The 24,210-nt window shown below is 45.5% G+C and overlaps 1 protein-coding gene across 2 annotated transcripts in view; it reads left to right on the forward strand.

Moving 5' to 3' along the window:
- Positions 1 to 781: 781 nt before the first annotated feature.
- The window catches only part of PGGHG (protein-glucosylgalactosylhydroxylysine glucosidase), a 39,733-nt gene continuing 16,304 nt past the window's right edge, over positions 782 to 24,210 (forward strand). For both annotated transcript variants that reach the window (XM_069965415.1, XM_069965416.1), the window contains exons 1-5: positions 782 to 1,000; positions 18,594 to 18,865; positions 19,848 to 20,046; positions 20,205 to 20,634; positions 23,422 to 23,541. In XM_069965415.1, the coding sequence (XP_069821516.1) occupies positions 18,613 to 18,865; positions 19,848 to 20,046; positions 20,205 to 20,634; positions 23,422 to 23,541 (1,002 nt within the window). In that variant the 5' untranslated portion in view covers positions 782 to 1,000; positions 18,594 to 18,612. The remainder of the gene's footprint in view (positions 1,001 to 18,593; positions 18,866 to 19,847; positions 20,047 to 20,204; positions 20,635 to 23,421; positions 23,542 to 24,210) is intronic.

Raw genomic sequence — 24,210 nt, forward strand, 5'->3', positions numbered from 1 at the left:
ACAATAAATCATGTATCACTGTAATAGGGAAGCTTGTCAGAGTTTCATGCTGATGCGGTTCAGGCAGCATTAAACTAGTGACAGGTTCCCATTAAAGGGGTACTCCAGCGAAATTTTTTCTCTTTCAAATAAACTGGTGTCAGAAAGTGCCAGAGATTTGTAATTCACTTCTATTAAAAATCTGAAGTCTTCCAGTACTTATCAGCTGCTGTATGTCAGACAAAGACATAGATATGCAGGACATGCAGCAGCTGATAAGTACTGAAAGACTTCAGATTTTTTAAATAGAAGTAAATGACAAATCTCTGGCACTTTTTGACACCAGTTGATTTGAAAGAAAGATATTGACGCTGGAGTTGCTCTTTAACCTCCTAATACCTCCTTGCACTGCTATCCTGACTTCCCATTCTTTGCGGCCGCCTAAGAAATATCATTCTACCCTTTTCCATATTCTTTCATATAAAAGCGGGCGTTACCCATGGCAACCTGACCGCTTACACCTCTCATTGTTGTAGAAGCCATTAGCAAAATAAAAGCAGCAGCTTAAACTTTTCTTCTCCATCAAGTAACTTTATTTTACCATCTAGTTCCATTAATATGAGGAGAAAAGTGGCAGTGGCAGTTCACGTGTTATACAGGACATGTAATAACTGCGCAGGCGCAAGAGCGAGTTATCACGTACCGACAAGCTGACCCTGGTAGCAGCCAATCGGATCACAGATTACATTTAAAAAATATACGTTAGGAAATTAAAGCTGCCACCTGATTGGCTGTCGCGGGTGTCCGCAAATCAGTAAGAGGGGTGACGTCACAGCCGGTGTACAGCCCTGTATACTGCCCCCGGATGTAACGCGTCACAACTATTTCCCTAAAACATCTGGAAAAGTTTCCTCCGAGTTCTCGTGAGATTCCCGTAGCCTCCTCCTCACTGCTGCTGAGGGGCCGTTACCTACAGGAAGCAGTTACCGCCGGAGGGAGGCGCTCGGGAGCGTACACTGAGGTAACGGGGACAGCTCTGAACACCTCACTGTACATACCGATGTGAACTTTCCTTGTGAACCTAGCCCAGTGTTATGGGGGAATCATACAGGCGGATCCCCAGCTTGAGGCAACTTTATGAGCCGAGAGCGCCCCCTTGTGGCGGACTGGAACCTTCCACGTATTACATGGCATTCATTCGTCTGAATGGCCGCCGTGTAGTACCACCTTCCGCCTGCAGGGGCTGCTCTTTCTCCATCCTGCTTATATAGCTTTTATACTTCAGCAAAAAAATAGTTTTGTGTGGCCATAAAGTGACTGCACCAATACTGGAGCTGTGTGAGGGTGATGTACAGTTTTCTTTAGTATCGTTTTGCAGTACTTCTCTGATCACCTTTTATTCAGTGGGTTAAAGTATTTCCAGACAGGGAGGACGCCATTGATAATTCAAAATATTGTGGACACCAAAACTATGAAAACTGTTAAGTGGTTCTGGAACCCTCAAAATGTCATCCTAAAATAAGAAAACAATGAAGATTAACGAGGACCTGTCACCCCCGGTGCCCGGGGCTTAGAAATGTATCAGCAAATTATCAATTTTTCATGAAATTTCCAAAGCTAATTTTTTTAGGGACCAGTTCTTTTTTTAAGTGTGTTTAGGAGGCTTGTATACTTGAAACCCCCATAAATGACCCCATTTTGGAAACTACACACCCTAAGGAATTAATCTAGGGGTATAATGAGCATTTTAACCCTACAGGGGCTGGAGGAAAGTATTCACAATTAGGTCGGAAAAAAATGGAAAATAGAAATTTTCAAATAATATGTTCGTTTACCTTAAAGTATCTAATTTTCACAAGCAACAGGAGAGAAAAAGCACCCCAAAATTTGTAACGCAGGCCCTCCTGAGTACAATGGTACCCCATATGGGGGCGTAAACCACTGTATGGGCACACAGCGGGGCTCAGAAGGGAAGGAACGCCAATTAGCATTTTCAGTGCAGATTTTGCTAAACAAGTTTTCAGGCGCCAGGTGCGTTTGCAGCGCCCCTGTAGTGTCAGCAGAGAACCCCCCCCCATAAGTCACCCCATTTTGGAAAGTGCACCCCTCAAAGAATACGTCTTGGGATGCAGTGAGCATTTTGACCCCACAGGTATTAGAGGAAAGTTTTCAAAATTAGACAGTAAAAATGAAAAACTAGAATTTTTCCAATAATATGTTTGTTTAGTTTGAAGTTTCTCAACTTCACAAGGAAAGGGAGAGAAAGCGCACCCCAAAATCTGTAACGCAGGTTCTCCTGAGTACAACGGTACCCCATATGTGCGCATAAACCACTGTATGGGCACACAGGAGGGCTCAGAAGGAAGGGAGCGCCAATTAGCATTTACAGTGCAGATTTTTCTGAAGAAGTTTCTGAGCGCCGGGTGCGTTTGCAGAGCCCCTGTAGTGTCCGCAGAAGAGAAACCCCCCAAAAGTCACACCATTTTGGAAAGGGCACCCCTCAAAGAAGTCATCTTGGCGTGCAGTGAGCATTTTGACCCCACAGGTATTAGAGGAAAGTATTCAAAATTAGAAAGTAAAAATGAAAAAAAAAATGAATTTTTTCAATAATATGTTTGTTTAGTTTGAAATTTCTCAATTTCACGAGAAACAGGGGAGAAAATGCACCTCAAAATTTGTAAAGCAGGTTCTCCTGAGTACAACGGTACCTCATATGTGGGCATAAACCACTGTATGGGCACACAGCAGGGCTCAGAAGGGAAGGAGCGTCATTTTGCTGGAGCAAAACCGCAGCTAGTATCGGTTATAAGAATAGCGCAGTTGCTAAAAATTTTTTTTTTAAATGAGATTACAGGTAATCTGGGGGTGGTGACGGGCAACCTGGGAGTGTTTACTTGCTGTCTGGGGTGGTGACAGGCAATTTGGGGTGGTACGAGCAGTCTGTGGCAATCTGGGGTGTTTATGGGCAATCTGGGGGTGTTTACTGGCTATCTGGGTTGGTTATGGGCAATCTGGGGGTGTTTACTAGCTATCTGGGGGTGTTTACTGGCTATCTGGGGTGTTTACTGGCTATATGGGGTGGTAACGGACAATCTGGGGGTGTTTACTGCCTATATGGGGTGTTAACAGACAATCTGGGGGTGTTTACTGTCTATATGGGGTGGTAACAGACAATCTGGGGGTGTTTACTGGATATCTGGGGGTGTTTACTGGCTATCTGGGGTGGAAACGGACAATCTGGGGGTGTTTACTGCCTATATGGGGTGGTAACAGACAATCTGGGGGTGTTTACTGCCTATATGGGGTGGTAACAGACAATCTGGGGGTGTTTACTGGCTATCTGAGTTGGTGACGGGCAATCTGGGGGGGGGGTCACAGGCAAACTGGGGTGGTGATGGTCAATCTGGGGGAGGAGTGACAGGCAATCTGGGGTGGGTATGGGCAATCTGGGGTGGTTACAGGCAATCTGGGGTGGTTATGGCAATCTGTAGTGGTTATGGGTAGCCTGTGGCAATCTGAGGGTGTTTACTGGCTATCTGGGGTGGTTACGGGTAATCTGAGCGGTTACAGGTAAACTGGAGTGGTTATTAATAATCTGGGGTGGTTACAGGTAATGTGGGGTGGTTACAGGTAATGTGGGGTGGTTACAGGTAATGTGGGGTGGTGACAGGTAATGCGGAGTGGTTACAGGTAATGTGGGGTGGTTACAGGTTAGGGCTGGGCGATTAATCGAATTAATTCGATTAATTCGCCCAGAATTTGAGAATCGATTTGACTTTTTTGGAAAATCGAAAATCGATTTTCCAAAAAAATCATTGGATTTGGGCGCGCGGGCGGGCTGCTCGCATCTTCCAGCTACTGAAACAGCGTGAGGAGCGAGAGCGGCCAGCAGCGTCCTATGTCCCCGCCTCTGACCCGCCCCCATAGCCGGACGTGTACGCGCGCTTCCTCCCGGCCGCACATGGAGGTCCCCGGAGGAGGCTGCAGATACGGAAGCATCGGGTGATCGCTGCGGGTGCTGGAGCTGTACAGCAGCGACACTATCACCCGATGCTTCAGTATCTGCAGCCTCCTCCGGGGACCTCCATGTGGGGCCGGGAGGAAGCGCGCGTATATGTCTGGCTATGGGGGCGGGTCCGCTGCGAGGAGTAGTGCGGGCGGGAGGAGAGCGCAAGTGCCGGTGGTGTGCGCCCGCGCAGAGCGGGTACACCAGGTATGTTCCCTCCTGCCCCGGTCTGCTCCATGCCCCTGCCGATCTGCCCTATTCTCCCCCCGATCTGCCCCATGCTCCCCCCAGTGTGCCCCATGCATGTCCCCCAGTGTACCCCATGCCTTTCCCCCCTAGTCTGCCCCTTGCTCCCCCCAGTGTGCCCCATACTTGCCCCCCCCCAGTGTACCCCATGCTCTCCAGCCCAGTGTACCCCATGCCCTTCCCCCCCAGTCTGCCCCATGCTCTTAGCTATGTCCCTGACCCTCATCTTTACCTGTACTACTACTACACTCCTCATCTTTACCTGCACTACTACTACTGCACCCCTCATCTATACCTGTACTACTACTACTACACCCCTCATCTGTACCTGTACTACTACTACACCCCTCATCTGTACCTGTACTACTACTACTACACCCCTCATCTATACCTGTACTACTACTACTACACCCCTCATCTGTACCTGTACTACTACTACACCCCTCATCTTTACCTGCACTACTACTACTGCACCCCTCATCTATACCTGTACTACTACTACACCCCTCATCTGTACCTGTACTACTACTACACCCCTCATCTGTACCTGTACTACTACTACTACACCCCTCATCTATACCTGTACTACTACTACTACACCCCTCATCTATACCTGTACTACTACTACTACACCCCTCATCTGTACCTGTACTACTACTACACCCCTCATCTGTACCTGTACTACTACTGCACCCCTCATCTATACCTGTACTACTACTACACCCCTCATCTATACCTGTACTACTACTACTACACTCCTCATCTGTACCTGTACTACTACTACACCAGGCTCATCTGTACCTGTACTACTACTGCACCCCTCATCTATACCTGTACTACTACTACTACACTCCTCATCTGTACCTGTACTACTACTACACCAGGCTCATCTATACCTGTACTACTACTACTACACCCCTCATCTATACCTGTACTACTACTACTACACTCCTCATCTGTACCTGTATTACCACTACACCCCTCATCTATACCTGTACTACTACTACACCCCTCATCTATACCTGTACTACTACTACACCCCTCATCTATACCTGTACTACTACTACACCCCTCATCTGTACCTGTACTACTACTACACCAGGCTCATCTATACCTGTACTACTACTACTACACTCCTCATCTGTACCTGTATTACCATTACACCCCTCATCTATACCTGTACTACTACTACACCCCTCATCTGTACCTGTACTACTACTACACCCCTCATCTTTACCTGTACTACTACTACACTCCTCATCTTTACCTGTACTACTACTACACTCCTCATCTGTACCTGTACTACTACTACTACTACACCCCTCATCTATACCTGTACTACTACTACTACTACTACACCCCTCATCTATACCTGTACTACTACTACACTCCTCATCTGTACCTGTACTACTACTACTACACCCCTCATCTTTACCTGTACTACTCCTACACTCCTCATCTGTACCTGTACTACTACTACACCCCTCATCTGTACCTGTACTACTACTACACCCCTCATCTTTACCTGTACTACTACTACTACTACTACACCCCTCATCTATACCTGTACTACTACTACACTCCTAATCTTTACCTGTACTACTACTACACCCCTCATCTTTACCTGTACTACTACTACACCCCTCATCTGTACCTGTACTACTACTACACCCCTCATCTTTACCTGCACTACTACTACTGCACCCCTCATCTGTTCCTGTACTACTACTACTACTACTACACCCCTCATCTGTACCACTACTACACCCCTCATCTTTACCTGTACTGCTAATCCCTTCATCTGTACTACTACTAATACACTAGTACATAGGGCACATATTTGGGAAAACTACTTATATGGGGCACACAATGGGCTTGTCTACTACATAGGGGCACGGGAGGAGCACTGTTACACTGGGAAGCAATATGGTTGTTGTCTCAAACGTCTTTAAAATAGTTTCTGATGCTGCAGGGAGAAAAATTTCCTGTTTGTTTAGCAAAAAAAGAAAAAAATCGAGATTTAAATCGAGAATCGTCCAAAATTTTAAAAAAATCGAGATTTTATTTTTTGGCCATATCGCCCAGCCCTATTACAGGTAATGCGGGGTGGTTACAGGTAATCTGGGGTGGTTACAGGTAATGCTGAGTGGTTACAGGTAATCTGGGGTGGTTACAGGTAATGCGGGGTGGTTACAGGTAATCTGGGGTGGTTACAGGTAATGCGAGGTGGTTACAGGTAATCTGGGGTGGTTACAGGTAATGCGGGGTGGTTACAGGTAATGCGGGGTGGTTACAGGTAATATGGGGTGGTTACAGGTAATATGGGGTGGTTACAGGTAATGCGGGGTGGTTACAGGTAATGCGGGGTGGTTACAGGTAATGCGGAGTGGTTACAGGTAATGCGGAGTGGTTACAGGTAATGCGAAGTGGTTACAGCAGTAGCGAAAATAGGTGGGGGGCAAGGGGGGCCGCCGCCCCCGGGCCCACCAAGGCTGGGGGCCCACTGACAGAAGTGAATTTGCCTCCAGGGCCTGCCCCTCAGTAGCTGCTTAGGGCCACAGCCGCCACCTTTTGTGACTGGGCCCTCAACTTAACGGGAACCTGCCAAGGGATCTGGGATAAGGGTTCCAGATCCCGGGGCCTGAGTGACCTTTAGTTGTGCGTACGCCTTTAAGACGCACGCACAGCTAAAGGGAATGTCATGCTGGAGCAGAGATCGCTTCCTGTGCAGGCAGCCTCTGCAAGTCAGGCTGGCTGCCTACACCGGAAGCTTGAAAAGGAGGCTCGGCTACAGAAGAGCTGGAGAACGGGTGAGTGTGTGCGTGTGTGTAAAGGGAAGGGGAATCTTGCACTGCACAGAGGGGGGCCTTATCCACAGTGCGGGGAGAGTTGCCATCAGTCAGTTTTTACCGGGAAATTAATCTCTCGCGTTGGTCCCGACAGGCTCCGCCCCTTTAAGATAAGCCCCGCCCCCAGCACGACTCGCGGGTCAGATAATGACCCTATTGTTGACAGAATAAACTGCCTGAGGAGGAGAGAGGAGCAGCAGGTGCGATCTGATGTCACTGCCACTTTGAGGTCACCCATCTTCCCAGCATCATGTGTGATGGAGGTTAGCCAGCTTCCCAGCATCATGTATGATGGAGGTTAGCCAGCTTCCCAGAATTATGTATAATGGAGGTTAGCCAGCTTCCCAGCATCATGTATAATGGAGGTTACACAGCTTCCCAGCATCATGTATAATGGAGGTTAGCCAGCTTCCCAGCATCATGTATGATGGAGGTTAGCCAGCTTCCCAGCATCATGTATAATGGAGGTTAGCCAGCTTCCCAGCATCATGTATAATGGAGGTTAGCCAGCTTCCCAGAATCATGTATAATGGAGGTTACACAGCTTCCCAGCATCATGTATAATGGAGGTTAGCCAGCTTCCCAGCATCATGTATAATGGAGGTTACACAGCTTCCCAGCATCATGTATAATGGAGGTTAGCCAGCTTCCCAGCATCATGTATGATGGAGGTTAGCCAGCTTCCCAGCATCATGTATAATGGAGGTTAGCCAGCTTCCCAGCATCATGTGTGATGGAGGTTAGCCAGCTTCCCAGCATCATGTATGATGGAGGTTACACAGCTTCCCAGCATCATGTATGATGGAGGTTAGCCAGCTTCCCAGCATCATGTGTGATGGAGGTTAGCCAGCTTCCCAGCATCATGTATGATGGAGGTTAGCCAGCTTCCCAGCATCATGTATAATGGAGGTTAGCCAGCTTCCCAGCATCATGTATGATGGAGGTTAGTCAGCTTCCCAGCATCATGTATAATGGAGGTTAGCCAGCTTCCCAGCATCATGTATGATGGAGGTTAGTCAGCTTCCCAGCATCATGTATAATGGAGGTTAGCCAGCTTCCCAGCATCATGTGTGATGGAGGTTACACAGCTTCCCAGCATCATGTATGATGGAGGTTAGCCAGCTTCCCAGCATCATGTATGATGGAGGTTAGCCAGCTTCCCAGCATCATGTGTGATGGAGGTTAGCCAGCTTCCCAGCATCATGTATGATGGAGGTTAGTCAGCTTCCCAGCATCATGTATAATGGAGGTTAGCCAGCTTCCCAGCATCATGTATGATGGAGGTTAGTCAGCTTCCCAGCATCATGTATAATGGAGGTTAGCCAGCTTCCCAGCATCATGTGTGATGGAGGTTAGCCAGCTTCCCAGCATCATGTATGATGGAGGTTAGCCAGCTTCCCAGCATCATGTATGATGGAGGTTAGCCAGCTTCCCAGCATCATGTATGATGGAGGTTAGCCAGCTTCCCAGCATCATGATGTCGTCATGGACTTCTTTATTAATTCACAGAAAGTGACATCAAACACATTGTGGACTCCAGTGGGCAGCTGTCAGGTAGTGGTAGGATACAGTCTGTTTTCCGCTGATTGTGCTTCAATGGACTCCCTGAGGTTTAATGAGGTGCAATCAGCACGAAACAGACTGTATCCTACCACTACCTGACAGCTGCCCACTGGAGTCCACAATGTGTTTGATGTCACTTTCTGTGAATTAATAAAGAAGTCCATGACGACATCATGTGGTGGGTGCAGTTCTTATGTTCTTATGATGTTGGTAATTTCCATCATCTTGTACTCAGTATCATGGGGTCACCCAGCTTTCCCAGCATCTAATACTTAGTATGATGGAGGTCACCCAGCTTTTCCAGCATCCTCTACATCCTGTGCATGCTTTCCCTTTACTGCCCAGAGAAGGCCTATTTGGGAAAGGGGTGGTGTACTGCACATAGGGGGGCAACACTACAGAGGGACCTATACTGCATAGAGGTTGCATAAAAGGGGCTACACTATGGGGAGTTTGTATAAACATGAGGATGATCCTGGATCAAGGAGTCTAAAATGTTTCTCTAGTAGATCCTATGGAGAAGAGTCATAGTCGGAGAAATCTTCATGATGGCCAGGTGGAGAACAAAGGAAAATGTGAACAACTTTGAATATCAAAAACATCACCTGCAATTCATGCAGAGAAGCCGCCTCCTGTGAGTCACTGGATGTAGATGCACTATGTATGATCACTTATAAGAACTGCAGAACCTGTATACACCTTGATCTACCTCAATATGGTCAGGGAGAATATTGGCCTTTATATTGTGGATGTTATTCAGTAAAAATATAGTGCTATTATCCAGTCAGTGTATGGTGAGGGTAGTGGTCATGGTGTAACAGTTTATTTGTCCTGTATATGCTGGTATTATTAGTAATATCTTGTTTATATAGTAGAGATTATTCATTGAACATAAAGGGGGAGATTTATGAAAGTGTGTAAATATACATCTGGTGTAAACTGCCCACAGCAACCAATCACAGCTCAGCTTTCGGCTCTGGTAGAATATAAGAGGAGCAGTGATTGGCTGCTGTGGGCAGTTTTCACCAGGTGTATATTTACACCCTTTCATAAATCTCTTATCTTGTATAACCCCTTTTAATTTTACATGGCCATATATGTGAAAAGTAGAAAGCCTTTTTCACTGCTCTTAATCCCTATTCTCTATGAGTAATGTAGTAGAATATTTCCTTTATTATTTGGAAAGCATTGTCATCTGCTGAAGTTCCCTATGGGTAACTAAATCGGTTGGGGGCCCACTCAGACTTTCTCGCCCCCCCTAGACTGAACCCCTAGCTACGCCCCTGGGTTACAGGTAATGCGGGGTGGTTACAGGTAATGCGGGGTGGTTACAGGTAATGCGGAGTGGTTACAGGTAATGCGGAGTGGTTACAGGTAATGCGGGGTGGTTACAGGTAATGCGGGGTGGTTACAGGTAATCTGGGGTGGTTACAGGTAATGCGAGGTGGTTACAGGTAATCCGCAAAACACAAGAAAAAAATGGTATTAAATACAGCGCTGTCCCAAAAGGAATCCAAATGTGCACCTTGAAAAACTTTAAATATATCTAATTTATTAACAAAGCACAAAGTTTACGCTTTTCAGGAGGTAAGTGGGTCTCCCTTCATCAGAACAGTGCAATATCAATATCAATACCAATAACTTGATATTGCACTGTTCTGATGAAGGGAAACCCACTTACCTCCTGAAACGCGTAAACTTTGTGCTTTGTTACGTTTTTCAAGGTGCACATTTGGATTCCTTTTGGGACAGCGCTGTATTTAGTACCATTTTTTTCTTGTGTTTTGCTGTTACTTTACGGACCCTGTTGTTGGGAGTATTCCGTCCTCTGTATTTTCGGCTTTGCAGTCCTGGATCCTAGCCACCTGCCTATTACTATATCCTTACGGATTTACAGTTACCCCAGAGGGGTGATATGCCTACAGCCCAAGGGGCACAAAGGTGAGTGGAATCACCCACTCCCCCTATTTTAGTGTCATCTCGGTAAGACACGAGGCGCCGGTGCCCTTGTTTTTTTCTCTTTCTATTTACAGGTAATCCGGGGCACTTGACTTTTTATCCTGTTACCAATGATTTTTGGTGACAGGGGACAAAAAGTGCCGGCAGCATTTGGAACAAGTGATCAGTGGTATATAGTATATACCACTGATCACTTGTACCAGGACCACATCGGCTAGTCCCTGATCATTGCCCCATGCTCTTCGCCACCTCTGGTAGTGGAGAGAATGAGAGTTTGATCTTTTTTTAAGGGTACAAACACACTTGCTGTATCCGCAGCGAGTTTCTGGCTGCGTATTCGCAGCGAGACTTGCTGAGGATCCCAGCCATGTGTACTCAATGGCAGACAAACTCGCAGCAGGGATGTACTTCCCTGCTGCGAGTTTGTCCGCAGCTCGCCCCATTAACTCCCCGGCCGCGGGAGACTATACACCAGCTAATCCCGCCTACGGGGCTCCCGACGTCTTCACGGCCCGTTCAGCCAATCAGTGCTGCGGTGGGGCAGCGCACTGATTGGCTGAGCGGGACGTGCCGGGAATCAGCGAAGGACCAGATGATGTATAGTCGGGACCAGGTGATGTATAGTCTCCGGCGGGGGGTTAACGGGTCGGCCTTTGGACAAACAAAATTGAGTACACAGGGCCGGGATCCTCAGTGAGTCTCGCTGGGAATACGCAGCGAGAAACTCGCTGCCGATGCGGCAAGTGTGTTTGTACCCTAAGAAATTAATCACTGTGAACACTAAGGTTATTTTGGGGGGGAAAGGGGGGGGGGACATTCATCTCCTCTCACTGTGGATTAACGGTGAGAGGACATGAAAGCATGCAGTGCCCGTTACCGGTGGCCTCCGTTATACTGGTAATAACGGCAATCGTCGGTGCGGGGACTGTCCGGGACTGAGCCCACACTCTGCCCCAACTTCTCAGCGACCTCAGGTAGCTGAGAGGAGGGTGCTGCGGGCATTACCGGCGCCGCTGCACTATTCGCTATAAAGAGCTGATGGCAGCAGAATAGAGCCCATTAGTGATCGCCGTAAAAATTAATATCGGCGGTCACTAATCACATAATACATGTATTCTCTGGGTCATTACGGTTACGGCTATACCACATTTGTATAGATTTGTATAGAAACTATCTTCCTAGCCAAAACCAATTGCAAGATCCATAGCGTTCTTATCTTTTGCGCGACAGAGCTGGTTTTGGGCTTATTTTATGCGGGAAGACCTGTAGTTTCTATTGATACCAAGTTTTATATGTATATGACTTTTTGATCTCTTTTATGACGTATTTTCTAAAGTGGATTGATAAAATACAGCTATTCTGGGCGGCAGTTCGTTCCGATGCGTACGCCGTTAAAAGGCGTACGCATCGGAATAAAGCCCATTAGTGGCCGCCATGAAAAGGCAGCACGGCGGTCACTAAGGGGTTAACAGTGTGTGAACATAGCCTTTCTGTGTTTTAAATCCACTCCTGGTTTTGGTTGCAAAATACTAATGAAATAATACAGTCCCTGACAGAAGTTCTGTTGCTTCTCCATGTTGTGGAAACCAAAGCTTATGCACTGACTTAAAATTCATCCATTGGTTTTGAAATGACTCATATGAAAGCTGAAACCCTCCCAAGTTTTTTTTAACAAAAATAAATTTGCATCACTGCTGAAATATTGATCACCTAATGAGCACAGAAAGGTCAGATTTTGGCAAGACAAAAGTTTTGTCGCTCACAGAGAGTAATGTGAAAATCAAACAAATAATTTACTTCAAATACAAAGCTATGTTTCCTAACATTGGTGAATAAAGTTGTGCTGCTATTAGAGCCATATTTAACCCCTTGCCTCTAAAGCCTGTTTTGGCCTTAATGACCAGGCTCATTTTACAAAATCTGACCTGTTTCGCTTTATGCGCTTATAGCTCAGTGATGCTTTAACGTATGATAGCGATTCTGAGATAGTTTTTTCGTCACATATGACACTTTATATTAGTAGCAAAATTTGTTCACTACTTTGTGTATTTTTTGTGAAAAACATCAAAATATCATGAAAAATTTGAAAATTTTGCATTTTATGAACTTCTGAAATTCTCTGCTTCTAAAAAAGGAAGTCACAGCACATAAATTAGTTACTAAATCACATTACCAATATGTCCTCTTTATTCTGGCATAATTTGGGAAACATATTTTACTTTTTTAGGGTGTTACGGGGCTTAGAAATTTATTAGCAAATTATCACATTTTGTGAAAATTTCCAAAACTGATTTGTTTTAGGGACCAGTTCTTTTTTTAAATGGATTTAGAAGGCTTGTATACTGGAAACCCCCATAAGTGACCCCATTTTGGAAACTAGACACCTTTAAGAATTAATCTAGGGGTATAATGAGCATTTTAACCCTACAGGGGCTGGAGGAAATTATTCACAATTAGGCCGTAAAAAAATCGAAAATTAAAATTTTCAAATAATATATACGTTTAGATTAAAGTTTCTCATTTTCAAAAGGAACATGAGATAAAAAGCATACCAAAATTTGTAACGCAGGTTCTCCTGAATACAACGGTACCCCAGATGTGGGCGTAAACCACTGTAGAATAGAATCCCCCCAAAAGTCACCCCATTTTCGAAAGTACACCCCTCAAAGGATTCATCTTTGGGTAGGATGAGCATTTTGACCCCACAGGCATTAGAGGAAAGTATTCAAAATTAGACAGTAAAAATGGAAACACAAATTTTTCCAATAATATGTTTGTTTAGTTTACTGAGCCCAAAAACACTAGTAAGTATGCAAATGAGGGCAATGGCACACCAATATAGAAAGGATAAATATCTTTATTTAACAAATCACAGAGTATAAAGAAAAAACACTTGGAAAAAGTTAAAAACACTTAAAAAGCATGACAGGAGACCATGATTGTAGTCATGTACTCAGAGCCAATAGTGGAGAGTAATCTACTCCAGAAACAAATCTCCAACCCCCTCCAACACCAATATGTAAATCCCTGTTAGCCACAGGGTAGTCGATCTCAAAAAAGCACATAAACAGAAAAAGCGCACACATGTGAAAGGAAAGAAAATGAATAACGATAATAAGAAATGTGTGACAAGCACAACAGAACAAAACGAGGACTACCATGCGACACCTAGATGTAATGAAGTGCAAGAGATCAAAACAAAATGTGTGGACAAAGCAGGGGGGGGGGGGGGAAGAGGCAAGTAACCAGTAGCTATGGCTCAATGATGTCCCACGCGTTCCGTCCTGCTCCCAGGACTTCCTCAGGGACCCTGAGGAAGTCCTGGGAGCAGGACGGAACGCGTGGGACATCATTGAGCCATAGCTACTGGTTACTTGCCTCTTCCCCCCCCCCCCTGCTTTGTCCACACATTTTGTTTTGATCTCTTGCACTTCATTACATCTAGGTGTCGCATGGTAGTCCTCGTTTTGTTCTGTTGTGCTTGTCACACATTTCTTATTATCGTTATTCATTTTCTTTCCTTTCACATGTGTGCGCTTTTTCTGTTTATGTGCTTTTTTGAGATCGACTACCCTGTGGCTAACAGGGATTTACATATTGGTGTTGGAGGGGGTTGGAGATTTGTTTCTGGAGTAGATTACTCTCCACTATTGGCTCTGAGTACATGACTACAATCATGGTCTCCTGTCATGCTTTTTAAGTGTTTTTAACTTTTTCCAAGTGTTTTTTCTTTATACTCTGTGATTTGTTAAATAAAGATATTTATCCTTTCTATATTGGTGTGCCATTGCCCTCATTTGCATACTTACTAGTGTTTTTGGGCTCAGTATTCTGTTTGGTATGCGGGCTCTGTGCACCCACTTCTCTTTTTGATATTTACATATATTCTGAATATTTAGAGCAGTGCATCTCCAGCCTTTGTTTCTCATGTTTGTTTAGTTTGAAATTTCTCAATTTCACGAGGAACAAGAGAAAAAAAGTACCCCAAAATTTGTAAAGAAGGTTCTCCTGAATACAACGGTACCCCATATGTGGGCATAAACCACTGTATGGGCACACAGCGGGGCTCAGAAGAAAAGGAGCGCCAATTAGCTTTTTCAATGCAGATTTTGCTGAAGAAGTTTCTGAGCGCCAGGTCCGTTTGCAGAGCCCCTGTAGTGTCCACAGAAGAGAAACCCCCCAAAAGTCACCCCATTTTGGAAAGTACACCCCTCAAAGAATTCATCTTGGGGTGTGGTGACCATTTTGACCCCACAGGTATTAGAGGAAAGTATTTTAAATTAGACAGTAAAAATGAAAAACTTGAATTTTTCCAATAATATGTTCGTTTAGTTTGAAATTTCTCAATTTTACTAGGAACATGAGAGAATCCGCACCCCAAAATTTGTAACGCAGGTTCTCCTGAGTACAACGGTACCCCATATGTGGGCATAAACTACTGTATGGCCACACAGGAGGGCTCAGAAGGAAGGGAGCGCCAATTAGCATTTTCAGTTCAGATTTTATACAGATTTTATATAGTATATACCGCTGATCGCCTGCTCCGGGACCACACGGGGGGGTCCCCGATCACTGCCCCATGCTCTCCGCTACCTCCGGTGGCGGAGAGCATGGGGCTTTGATCATTTATTCATTTCCATCCCTGCGAACAAACATCGTTTGTTCCACGGTGGGGGGAGATGAAAGCGATCGGCGGCGGATCGCCGCTATAACGGTAATAGCGGCGATCCGCCGGTTTCGGGGGACGAGGGGGGGGGGCGGGGGACACATCTGATGTGGCGGGGGGAGGAGGCAACGTTCTGCAGCCTCCTCCCGCCGCCCGATCGGCGGGGGAACTCAAATCTCCCCCATAGACGCTGCGGTCGCATTGACCGCAGCGTTTATGGGGTTACCTGCCCGCGGGGAGCGCGGCTCCCCTCCGGGCAGATGCAGCGGGAGGATGCTATGTGACATAGCCTCCTCCCGCTGCCCGATCACTGTCAGGGACAGCGGGGGGAGGCAGGGAAAGCATGACGTTTGGGGAACGTCATGTTGCGGGAACTACTTGTTTTACATGACGTTCCCCAAACGTCATTTTGCGGCAAGGGGTTAATATTTTGTATTTTCCATGAGCTTGAAGGACGTTTCCTCAATGATTCATACAATTTATTGATGAAGTCATCAGGAATAGCAGAGAATGCATCTTTCATGCCTCCCAGAGGTCATCAAGAATCTTTGGTTTTGTCTTCCAAGCTTCCTCTTACATCCTACCCCAAACCTGCTCAGTTATGTCCATGTTTGGTGACCGGGCTGCACAGTCCTGGAGCATCCTGATCTTCTTTGCCTTGAGGAACTATGATGTAGAGATGGATGAGATGGAGCACCATCCTGCTGCAAAATGTGACCCCTTTTATGATTGGAAATGTAAGAGGTAGCTAATACTTCTTTATATTTTAGGCTATTGATATTACCGTCCACCTTGCAAATGTTTTGCACACCCCATACTGACTGTAACCCCAGACCATCATCTTTCTACCACCAAACATAACTGTTTCCTGGGTGTAGCTTGGATCCATATGGGCTCCAGTAGGTCTCCTGCAGTATTTGCGGCGGCTGTGGTGTAATTCAACTGAAGATTCATCTGAGAAATCCACCTTCTGACACTTTTCCAGCATCCATCCATTTAGCAGGCTGTGGGCCTTGGCCAATGCTACATGGTTTTTTTACTGTCCTTTTGTTTAGTGCTGGCTTCTGGGCACTGATTCCACCATGGAGGCCATTTCCAGACAGAATCCTAGAAACTGTTCTAGCTGACACAGGAATTGAGGTGACCAGGCCTGTTGGAGCTGTGCTGCAGTGGAAGCGGGGCTGGCTTTTGGTTTTTGAACCAACAAATGTTCCTCCTGAGCAGTTGTCTTGCAGGGTCTGCCGGACCTCGGCTTGTCAAAAACATCCCCAGTCTCTTTTAAATTCTTTTCTTAATTCGGGAGCCGAAGGGTTTAAGGGGCGGCTGCATTACATACTTGCAGCGGTATTTCAGACCGCTGCAAGTATGTAGTCACAGAGGCCTGCCTCTTAGCAGATCTCACTGCAAAACTCGCTGCGAGATTTCCGCTGCGAGTCGGTACGTGTGAAGGCACCCTAAAGGAGTGTTAGTATTTCCATTAGTCTTTTGGTCATTATTTTTCAACCAAAACCAGGAATGGGTTGAAAACTCAGAAACCGTGCACACCTTTTCATTATAGTTTTTCTCTGTCTGTTCCACTCCTGATTTTGTGTGTGAGCATCGCCATTGTGTATGAAAGACAGAAAGAGGCACTGATGCTGTAAATCACGTTATACAGCTTTAAAATATAACTTTATTAAAGAAAATGTTTGTGTGTATATATATATATATATATATATATATATATATATATATATATATATATATATATATATATACACAGTGGTGCCTTGGATTACGAGCATAATTCGTTCCGGAACCGAGCTTGTAATCCAAATCCACTCTTAAACCAAAGCAAATTTTCCCATAAGAAATGATAGAAATGCAGACAATCGGTTCCACCCCCCCAAAATAATGATTTATTATTCTGAATACCATGTAAAACTAATGAAACAAACATTGAGAAACAGCAGAATATGTGATATTATAAGTTACTGTACAGTAATGGAGAGGATAAGAAACACAAGGGTTGACAGAGACTGCAGGGGGCATGAAGGAATGAGCAGGGCAGATGTGGGCACATACATGCAGCGCTCTCTGTCCGGGCAGAAGGGGGTTACATCTATGAAGAGATTACCCCCCACAGTCCTGTCCCCTGATGCAAGCCCCAGCCTGAAGTGGATCTGCCATGATTTGGAAGGTGAAGGAGACTTCCTGGGTCAGAGTACAGAGCTGTAGACCCCGCTATACAGACCATGTCCCTCCCCAGCTCGCGCTCCCACCCAGTACAGGGAGCTCTTAAACCAAAGCAATGCTCTTAAACCAATTCATAATTTTGAAGAACTGTGAGCTCTTAAACCAAAACGCTCTTAAACCAAGTTACTCTTAAACCAAGGTACCACTGTGTATATATATATATATATATATATATATATATATATATATATAGTTACATGGTTACATTTATACGTTGAGTGGCAGCAGTAAGGGGTGTTACAGACCGTCCGCTGCCATCATTGGCTGTGTTGGGAACTGCAGGGCTGCCCAAGCCCTGTCCTGACGCAGATACATAGCGATACTGAATCTCCCCTGCTTTCTATATAATGCACGTCAGCATTACAATAGACGTTAAACTTGGGGAAGCTGTCTGTGTCAGGAGCGCTGCAGCCATCGCAGTGGAGCAATGCTGGGCAGCTATTTCTGCTCACTCTGCTAAAGACACAAACAGCTTCCCTAAGTGTAATGCTGACATACATTAGGAGGAGGCTCAGTAGCTTTAGGCAGATGGGTAACTATGTCTGGACCAGGGCTTGTGTGGCCGGTCAGATATTGGCACAGCCCTTGGTGGCAGCAGAGAGGCTGTGTCACCCCTTACTGCTGCTACTTAATGTAAGAAAAGAAAACTTACATTCTCTTTAATAAAGTTATATTACAACGTTATATAGCTATATTCAATGTAAAAATAATATTTGTATTTGTTGCCCTCACCTGGTGTACATAACATGTGGTACCGCAGTCTAGTGTGCAGCCAACCAGTCAGAGCAGGAACTTGACTTACACAGGAGGTTTACCTGTGAAATCTGATCTGGTGTCTTCCAGCCACTGATGCATATAGCAGATCTGGACTGTATAAAGCATGGGTTTCCAATCTAAGGCCCTCCAGCTGTTGCAAAACTATAATTCCCATCATGCCTGGGCAGCCAGAAGTTTTGCTGTCCATGCACAATTGACCCTTGGTCTAAGTCACTAATGTTACAATAGTCCACTAAAGACCATTGTAGGTTGAAAATATTGTAACACGAGACATCGCTGTATAACTAATCTTCCTTAATATGCTCCTTTGCAGTTAAAAAAATAATAAAGAAATGGATGATGTAGAAGCTGACCCCTGGATATTCTTGACCAAATCCTTACCTTCAGATACTCGTTTCATGGCAACAATGGCTAATGGGTATCTGGGCACAAGAGCCTATGGAGAGGTCTTGCATGTAAATGGGGTCTACAATGGATCAGTTGGTGACTGTCACAGGGCAAATGTACCGAGCCCTCTCAATGTCCGCCTGTGTGTGAAGAAGGAAGAGGTTGTAGATGAAGAATTCTGTCTAGATGTAAAAACAGGTATGCTTTGTTGTATTTTCAAACTTTTCTCCTAAAGGGGTATTCCCATTTGTGGATTGGTGGGGGGCTGACTGCTGGGACCCCCGCCGATTCCTACCATGTCACCACATAAGTTCCTCAGAGACATGGTCCCTACTCTAGCATTTTCACACTAGCAATGGCCTCTCTTGGGCAGATAGGATCCAAAGGATCTCTTTTTATAGCACCCTTGGGGCATGGGTGGAGTGCAAGCCAAAGGAGGTAGCCACACCCCCACATTCAACAGAAAAAAAGGAAAAATTGGCAGCACCTCTATGTCTCTGTTCACACTGCAGGTTGCAGGTATTTTCTGAAGCAGTTACCAACCAATCTGAGGAACACAGCTCAGTTGGTAAGTAATTGTTTGAGAAAATACATGGACTGTTCTGACAAATTGTTTTGAGGGTATCTGTCTTTGAAAAAAAACTACTTCTGATAGGTCTGATAGATGATTTTCATGTGAAAATCAAAACTGGCATGTAAAAATCGCAGCGATAAAAACGCAGCGATACGGTACGTGTGAAGCTACCCTAAAGGGAACTTGTCACTGCGGACGCGGGCACAGAGCCCGCCTGACCCCCGGTGCAGCCCCTGGATACTTACTCTTCTCGGCGAGTCCCGCTCCTGGAGCCGGTCCCGGGACGAAGATATCAGCTCCCGAAGCTGCGCGCGCTGCAGAGCTGAGTCTGGTGCCCATAGAGAATGACGGCTCCATTCATTCTCTATGGGCATCTGACTCATCTCAGGTAATTTGCATACAGCGTGTGCACGGCTTCGGGCGCTGATATCTCCACCCTGGGATCGGCTCCAGGAGCGGAACTCGCCGGAAAGGGTAAGTATCCGGGGGCTGCACCGGGGGGTTGGGCGGGCTCTGTGTCCCAGGTGACAGGTTCCCTGTAATTATCTCCATAGTGCTGCATGGTTTTGATTGATTTAACTTTAAAAAGAAAATTTGTGATTTCAGGAACTTTTAGCCATACCCTTCAGTGCTCAACATTTACAGCTACCCAGCAGCTCTTTGCTCACCGATTGCATAGACATCTCTTGGCCAACATAATAACCATAAGAGGTTGCGGCCCTGTAAGCGTCAATCTTGAAGTGGATTTTAAGGCGGAAAGCCAAGACTTGGATCTCCAGAGAGGCCCTGACTACAATGATGCTAAGTGAGTGTCAGTTCATGACCTATTCATTTTATCATATGTTTATTAGACTTTCTAAAAGGCTCTATAGGCCAACAAAGGTAGTGTGGTCATATGAGATTGTGTTGTGTTGTCTGTTATTAGTTATGTTAATAATTTCTGAGAAATATTATTGCACTTAGGTACTTTTACGGAAGCACGTTGACCCCCGAGGTTCCTTCCTGTCCCCTAAAGACAGTTCATATGATCTACACTCCAGTACCCCAGTGTCTGTCCCTCTCCACTGAGCAGGAAAAAACTTGGGTGTTCCTTGCAGCAATTTCAGAAACTGAAAAAGAAGTCAAAGAAAGATACGATGAAGGCCTGTCTCTAGCAGATGAGAAAGAACTGTTCTCTTCACATGCAAAAGCATGGGCCCAGCTATGGGAAGAAAGCCGCATAGAAGTAGAAGGTTCCCTTGTTCTTAAGCAGGCTGTCATTGGATGTCTCTATTATCTACTAAGCTCCCTACCACCCCTGGGATGTAATGAAGACTTTAATGGCATCAGTCCTGGGGGTCTGTCAAATGGTCAGCAGAATGAAGATTACTGGGGACACGTGTTTTGGGACCAAGTACGTTTGATTGCTGGAGATCACTTCCAGCCATGATTTTATATTGTGTGTCACTCCGATACTGGATAGTTTATGTGTCTTGTTTTTAAATATAGACTTAAAATTATATTAATTGGGTTATCCAGGATTAGAAAAACATGGCTGCTTTCTTCCCAAAAACAGAATTTACATTTATTTTCATGTTGTGGGGTATTGCATCTCTGTTCCATTAACGTCAGGGGACTAAGCTGCGATTCCACACACAGGACAAAGGTGGCGTTGTTTATGTAAGAAAGCAGCTATGTTTTTCTTATCCTGAAAAAAAAAACCCTTTAATTTTAGTCAGGAAGGAAGCCATGTTGTTTTCTGGCCTGTGATTCCCAAGCGTTGAATGTATACAAATGTTTAAGGAGAACTCTTGCCAAGTGTAAAAATCGATGGCAGGTGGAGGGGTTTTGTAGAAATGTAAGAAAATGTTATACTCACCAGTCTCTGTGCCCCTGCAGCGGCTGCGCCACCAACTTACTGACTGTCTCTAGTTTTCTTCCAGTTCATGTGTTATCACAACCCAGCAAGAACTACCTGCTCAGCCAGTGAGTGACTACAGAAGTTTCTGAGTTGGGTTGTGATTTCACAGGACTAAAAATAAGAGACCTGCTGGTGGCGGTAAGCGGGACAGGTAAGTATAACTTTGAGGAACCAGAAGAGATCCAATGATTGGGCAACCTCATTTTTGTGTCCGTTAAAAAAAACGGATCCGTTTTGATCTTTTTTCTTTTTTTATATAATGGAAGTCAATGGTAAGATGGATCCAAACAAATGCACACAATTGCATCTGTTTTTTTCATCAGTTTTTAACGTAGTGTGAACCCAGCCCAGTAATGAAATGCTAAACTAGAGTAAAACTTATGTTGCTGTAAAACTAGCGATAGTTAGTGTGCATAATACAGTAATATAAAACAGGAAAGAAGAAAAATTTTCACGAACAAAGAAACTGGACTGCTTATTTAACTTTCTGACACCAGCTGATTTACAAAACACAGCAATCACTGGGCTCAGGGAGATCAGTGAAAAAAATCCAATGAAGTACTCAATAGTCTCTATTGATACTTCTCCTTTTATAAATTTAAATATGCAAAAATGGGTTCATGGAGCCTCAGCTGCGAGTCTCAAAACATGGGTACATGGTATCAACACCAGTTGATTAGAATTTTTCTTTTTGCTGGATCACCCCTTTAAAATTTGTCAGTGATAAGCATCTGGTCAGTGGGGATCCAACTAGGGCTGGGCGATATGGCCAAAAAATAAAATCTCAATTTAAAAAAAATTTTGGGGGGGGACCATTGTCGATTTAAATCTCGATTTTTTTTTTTTTTTTTTTTTTAATTTTTTTTTTTGCTAAATAGAACATTTTTCTCCTTGCGACGTCAGATACTATTATAATGACGTTTGAGACAACAACTGTATTGCTTCCCAGTGTAACAGAGCTCCACTGTGCCCCCATGTAGTAGACAAGTCCTCTCTGTGCCCCCATATAAGTAGTTTCCCCAGATATGTGCCACTCTGTTCACCCATATAGTATAGGAGATCTTCTTTGTGCCTTTATCTAGGTAGGGTGTAGTAGTAGAGGTATAGTGGATAAGGGGTGTAGTAGTACAGGTATAGATGAGGGGTGTAGTAGTAGTAGTACAGGTATAGATAATGGGTGTAGTAGTAGTACAGGAATAGATGAGGGGGGACTGAGGGGGACTGTGGCAGCTGGGGGCAGCTCAGGGGGACTGGGGGTGACTGATGGAGATAGGAGCAGCTGGGGGTGACTGAGGGGGACTGGGGCAACTGGGGGCAGCTGAGGGGGACTTGGGGGCCTGTAGGTGACTGAGGGGGCCTGTGGGTGACTAAGGGGGACTGGGCATGACTGAGGGGGACTGGGGCCGCTGAGGGAGACTTTGGGCGACTGAGGGAGACTATGGGGGACTAGGGATGATTGAGGGGGACTAAGGATGATTGAGGGGGACTGGGGCAGCTAAGGGTGATTGAGGGATACTTGGGGTAACTGGGGGGGACTGAGGAAGACTGGGGGTGACTGAGGGGGACTGGAGGTGACTGAGGGGTGACTGGGGCAGCTGAATGGGTCTGGGGTGACTGAGGGGCACAAGGGCTGCTGGGGGTGACTGAGGGGGACAGGGGCAGATGGAGGTGACTGAGGGGGACTGAAGCACTGGGGGGGGGGGGTGACTAAGGCAGAAGTGCACATAGCCCTCCTCCTCCTCTCACCCTGGCACACATGTTCCCCTCCTACACACATGCAGGTCCCCTGTCTGTGCAGGAGGCCGCAGGGACTGCAGGATAAGGAGATAGCGTCGCTGCAGGTCCTGGAGCTGTACAGCGGGATTGTGCAACCCCCGATCCTGCTGTACAGCTCCAGGACCCGCAGCAACGCGATCACCCTATTCTACAGTCCCTGCGGTTTCCTCCACAGACCGGGGACCTGCATGTGTGGCTGGGAGGGGAGCGGGACGCACGTGAGCCGCGGCTCTGCCGTGTAAGAGGGGGGGGACAGATCTCTACCAAACATGGAAACAGAATGTGAATGGAGCTGTGATCAAGCATGCATACTGTATCCACTCTCTATGGCACTAATTCTCGTTTCGAGAATAACAGGAGCAGCAACGCTTATGCTTAACTGCCAGTACTGGATTGCTCTCTCTAATAAAACTGCAGTTTTTACAGGCTTATTCATAGATTATGTGGTTGGCAAATGATTGTCAAATTAAAGTGTTGTAATAATTTGTTTCTGTTTCGTCCAAGGACATTTGGATATATCCAAATATTCTGCTGTTTTACCCAGAGATGGCTCGTCATATTCTTAAATATCGCATTCGAACACTAGAGGGAGCATTGCAGAATGCTAAGCAACAAGGATATGAGGTAGGTAAACAAGGGTTAGTTATAGTCATACACATGTACTCTGTTGGTCTAGACCTGATATGTTCATTAAAAGGAGGCTGGTGGATAGGGGGCCTGGACGCTCACTAGCATAAGGATTAAACTGCTAATGGCACAAAAATGGTGCCGAGGATGACTGTAAGAAACGTACCCTCATCCTCAGCTCCCTGTGTGCTACAGAGATATATCAGCAGGTTAGATACTTCTAACAGGCAGATAGTTTCCCTTTAAACGTGTAAGATTCTAACCAAAGGCCTGGATGCTAGAAGAAGGCATTTACCTACCAGGTATCAAAAGCGTGTGGCTATGTAGACTGTGCCTTTGGCATTTTTGCGACTACCATACAGCTGAATGAGCGCAATGTGGGTGCTGACATAAAGGCCCGCTTCATCCTTCATATATTATTGGTATTAAGAGTTGTGATATTGAAGATGTAAAGACTGTACCTCAACAACCAGTTAGGTTGGCACATTGTGGGGCAACTATGCCTGAACTGTGTGTAACTGATTTTTTAAGCATTTAGTTGCAATTTCATCAAAATTGCGGCAAAGATATTCCTATTATTCTGCAACTTTATGGCAAAATAGCGCTGACGTTGATTAAATGCACATTAAACGCTATGTGTGAACATAGCGTAATGCTACGTTTACA

The sequence above is a fragment of the Dendropsophus ebraccatus genome, chromosome 4 (genome assembly GCF_027789765.1).
Source record: "Dendropsophus ebraccatus isolate aDenEbr1 chromosome 4, aDenEbr1.pat, whole genome shotgun sequence".
NCBI classification, from domain to species: domain Eukaryota; kingdom Metazoa; phylum Chordata; class Amphibia; order Anura; family Hylidae; genus Dendropsophus; species Dendropsophus ebraccatus.